Here is a 4,668-nt window from a genome sequence, read left to right on the forward strand (position 1 = left end):
CACACGCCGGCCGGCCGTCGCCCGTCCCGTGCTCTGATTGCACGAGGTCGCGGTCACTGCGGCTCCGTGACGGCGCATGCCCCGACCGGCCGCGTCATGGGTGGCGCCCTCTCTCCGGCCGCCGAGTATATAGCCACCGGTCGGCTCGGCAGCGGCACACAGCGCCGTCAGCGGCCCGGTTCGCCAGCATCGCTCTCACCAGGTTAAGGCGCAGCCGGCGAGGCAGATCAGTCGAGCCCGCACCTGGTCAGCTCAACTGGAGGCGGTGCCAGCCGGGTCACTTCCCATTGTAATGGAGCTTTCTGTGCACCGTCATGCGTCATGTGTAATGTCATGAATGTGGTACAACTTGTTCCACAGGATAATAAACTAGGTGATGTTTGGCTTACAAGCTGCATTATGTTTCGTAGGAGCTGGAGAATATACGTTCCCTACTTGATATCGGTTTATCTTTTAAACTCCATTCATCTTGCCTAGTTACCGGTTGCATGTATTTATCCTGTTGATTGGCCTCTGTTTGGCCGACGGAGGCAGCGGCAAAGGCGGCTTCTCAGGAGGACGACGAGGAGGCTACAGTGGTGGCAATGTGCAAGGCGGTGGCTACAATAACGGTGGAACCGCAGGCAGTGATTACAGCAGCAGAGGAGGTGGTGGTCATGGCGGCGGTGGAGGCGGAGGCGGTGGCTACAGGAGCAGAGGAGGTGAATGAGAGGTGGCCTGTGAACTACAAGCCATCCCAGCCACAGTTTGTGTGACAGCTTGTCACAGTTTGTATCCTTTGGATGACAAGTGGTTTCCCAGTTACATAATGTTTGATATTGCGAGAACCGATTCACAGGTATCCGGCTGACGTGTGAAAGTCATCCTTCCTTGAACAGGATAGACCCCGATCACATTTAACACACAAGATCTTCCTTTACCACATTTCGAATTTCGAGGCACAAATTATCTGACATTTTAAAACACAACGGCACAAACGTATCAAAAACGTTTCTCAGCATTTCTCCACCCTGACTCTATGAGCTGCATCGCAGCACCTTGCACCTGCGCGTCACCTGCCGGAGCTGCGGTCGCTCACCGCCGGTTCACGCCGCATCGCGTTCGTCGTCGCGAAGCAAATCAGGACAGCCGCCTTTGCCTCTCGGCAAAGCTCGCCCGGGCTCAGACGATCTTGACGAAGCAGACCTTGATGCCCAGCATGTAGAGTACGCCGCGCAACGCGGCCAACGCCAGCAGGGCTCGCGCGATGGGCGAGCACATGAGCTTTCGCTGCAGCGCCGTCGCCTTGGCCAGCAGCGAGCCCGTGCTGCAGCTACAGTCGATGTCGTCCGGCTCCTCGACGATGGGCGCCGGTGGCGCTGCACCACTGCCGTACTGCGGGGGTGACGGTCAAGTCATGGTATACCGTGTCATGTCAGGTCAGCTGGCAGGGGGCGGTTGACACGGCTCTCGCTGACGGGTATGAACACTTCAGAGCAGGCTTTCATCAGAAATCGTGAAAAAGTCGTCATGAAAAACGGCAAATCGAGGTGAGGAGTAACGTATTTCAGGAGTCATATCCCTGAGCAGTCATAGCAGCTATAAGAGCTGGCTGAAGATCTTTCCCGATCATTTGAAGGCCCACAGGTACTTCTAGAAATGACCATTTATGACCAGATAAAAAAACACAAGACCATTTTGCATGCACCGTTGTCCACACCGTTAATTATCGCACTTTAGAGATCAGTTTTTGTCAGCTGCACAACTGAATTAATGTCTTACTGTTTGCGATGCATTCAAAGCTAGCCGCATGGACATTTCAGGAGCAAAATAATTTCTGCACCACTGATTCATATGTTTTATTAATTATTGTCTTAGGGTTTTACAACCTCTTCAATTTGTGTGTGAATATCAGTCTAGTTAGAGCGAGTGAAATAAAGTTTGTGACACCTTCATGTTATGGATGGCTTTTGATAAATCTATGCTGCTAGAACCTTGCTCAACATATGGACGCTCGCCTTATGCCCTAAGCCGTCACGCAATCAGTAGCAAATACGTCAAACAAGAACCAGTAGGAGCATGGCAGAAAATCACTAATAGCTCGCGCTGTTCACATACATTTCAAGGTGAGTGCTTAGCTTACCCAGTTTTTGAATGTCTGCACGATTCCAGGAGAACAGAACGCCCCGTCAGACGGACTGACTGCGTTGAAGAAGGGCGTATATCCCTGTGCGTACTCCTTCTTACGACAGTCCTGCGCTAGGCGTCGGTACGGCATCCCCAAGCCGTTTGGGTAGAATCCGGTAGAAAATGTATCACTGACGCACGACGTCGGTATAAAACTGGTCTCAAAGAGGCCGCTTGCTGGGGTCGCTTCGGACTTCGGATCTGGGGCAGTAAATCTCGTTCGGAAAATATCGGCACTTTTGAGGTAACGCACAGGCGGAGGAGTAAACCTAGTTTTGTAAATGCTCTTCAAGCTGTCGTCTGTCAGGGGACAAGCATCCCTGGGGAAAAGGATTGCAAAGATGCAGTCAATGACTGATGAGAAGAAGCCTCTTTTTCGGAAGTGAAAGAGCACCATTATACTTTGGGATCACATTTGCAAACTTGCGATCATTAACGACCCGGACTGGCTCTTTATGAGATCCTCTAGCTTTTCCTAGCAATTGGGAGTGGTGCAAGCTACATTCGTGCTTCTTTAGTCAGTTTTCCACACGGCAAGACGTGGCTTTCTAAGCAACAGAGGGTAAAACACAAAGAAAGTATTAAATAGTACAAGGAATTTGCTACACGTACTTTTTGATTTATAACGAACGGTCGCAAAGACGCTATAAAAATTGCGGTATTTGCTCGTTTCGCACGTTCTTCACCGGCTCTAACGCTCCGCCTTGGCAAATGTTTCCTTTGATTTTGGTTTATTTTGTTCTGCTTGTTCCTGGTCTTCCTTGCATTAATGCTGAATAAGCTGATATGGCAGTGCACTCAACCTCCAATAAACCTGTTCTGTTTGAGGTGTAGCATTTTGTTCGGCTGAATTAAAGACCCATTTTGATAAAGTCAGGGATAGCATTGTCGCCAGAATGTCAAAGCTGGGTGTCGTTATGATTCCAACCGATACAAAATAGCAAAACTTCTCGCATATGTCACCATTGCTAGATGGTTTGAGAGGACCTGCTAACGGTGCATGGTCGAAAAATGACATGATTTTGATTTGCTTAAATTGCGAAAGATAGGCGCATGCATAATCCACGGCAATAAGGCCAACATTTGATAAGTATGCTCATGTTCGATAAGGCTACCATATACTGACCAATTGCAAACCCAGTACTTGATAAATCGATAAATGATAGTGTGCTGCCCAAGTAAGGCTGTTGTCAACCTGTCATATAAATATATCAACGAATATCAAAAAAGTCGGCTTAAGTTATAACAAGCGATCAGTTTGCTGAAATCATGCAAGCATATGTTGTGATGTATAGATAAGTTTTATTTTGATCTCCATCACGCATGCTTATACCTTAACTATTCAAGCTATCCCAAGAAGGTGCTTCGTCCCAAGGACGGATATTATAACAAATCTAGAAGATCAAGCCCGCTATACTGATGCCAGAGCCATATGGTAGGCAGTTATTCGCAAACTACGCACTAAGGGGACAGTTGTGCCTTTTGCCTTTCTAGTGGCTGGGTCGTGAGCCCGTTAGCCCCCCTTAGATGTTCTGTTGCGCGAGCGTGGGGTAGATTAAAGGTCGCTGGGGACGGAAACCAATGGCGTGCACTGCTGTCGGATCTCCCCTGACACCATTTTTACGGGGCTATCCGAAATTGTATGTCTTGTGCAAGGTTTTCACAGACTCTGGACACACCAACGCCATTGGTGATTTCGCCCAAATGCCAGCTTAATCTCAGCGTCAATTCGCAAGAGCCCCAATCTTATATATGACGGCATCGTCATATCATGGCAGCATGATGCCGGAGTTAGCAGACATGAGCTTTGCTTGGAGCGACAGGCCAGTCTGGGGTATATTCCATGCAAAACAGTCGTCATTCAGACTTGTTATTACTACACTACAGCTTGCTTTTATTTTCGCCTCAGAAAGATGTCACTATTCTCTGGCGTGTTGTTAGAATCCGAAAAGTCCAGTGGGCTGAAAACTTCCGTTTTGGCTACGAGACAGCTAAAACAAACGGCGTTATGCACATTTTGCTCTGGACTGTGAGAGGTCTGTCGCGCACAGACACGGACACTTGTGCCTATACGATGAGTAGCGTGCCCCCAGTGAATTCTATCGCTCCCACGTTAGTGCCGTATTTACGTCATGCGTGGCCGTAACTCAAACACACTGGACCCGAGGCAAATGTTCCATGTAAGACGCTGCTCTTAATGACGTTCAGCTTGGCAGCCAGCTCGCTGTATCCGTGGCAAGTCCCTCACTTTTTCTCTCTCTTTTTTTCTCTCCCTCCATCTCTCTCTCTCTCTCTCTCTCTCTCTCTCTCTCTCTCTCTCTCTCTCTCTCTCTCTCTCTCTCTCTCTCTCTCTCTCTCTCTCTCTCTCTCTCTCTATCCCTCTCTCGATCTTTCGCCCTTCTAAGCGAATGCTTATTTCAGCAATCCCTTCAAGTAGTCAAACATAGTTGTGCAGCGTCCGAGTGACCAACCTCGATTGATTTAGTTATCGGAAAAATAAAA

General features: G+C 48.8%; 1 protein-coding gene across 1 annotated transcript; it reads right to left on the reverse strand.

Annotated features, from left to right (window-relative positions):
• Positions 1-467: 467 nt before the first annotated feature.
• On the reverse strand, positions 468-2,791 carry LOC119090381 (uncharacterized). Its single transcript, XM_037213179.1, has 2 exons — positions 2,123-2,791; positions 468-1,374 (listed from the first exon to the last, which is right to left on the reverse strand). Exons 1-2 carry the CDS (start codon positions 2,561-2,563, stop codon positions 1,162-1,164), a joined length of 654 nt encoding a protein of 217 aa, XP_037069074.1. The 5' UTR covers positions 2,564-2,791; the 3' UTR covers positions 468-1,161.
• Between the last annotated feature and the right edge of the window lie 1,877 nt (positions 2,792-4,668).

Source organism: Pollicipes pollicipes, unplaced genomic scaffold (assembly GCF_011947565.3).
Source record: "Pollicipes pollicipes isolate AB1234 unplaced genomic scaffold, Ppol_2.1 Scaffold_3087;HRSCAF=3621_pilon_pilon_pilon, whole genome shotgun sequence".
NCBI classification, from domain to species: domain Eukaryota; kingdom Metazoa; phylum Arthropoda; class Thecostraca; order Pollicipedomorpha; family Pollicipedidae; genus Pollicipes; species Pollicipes pollicipes.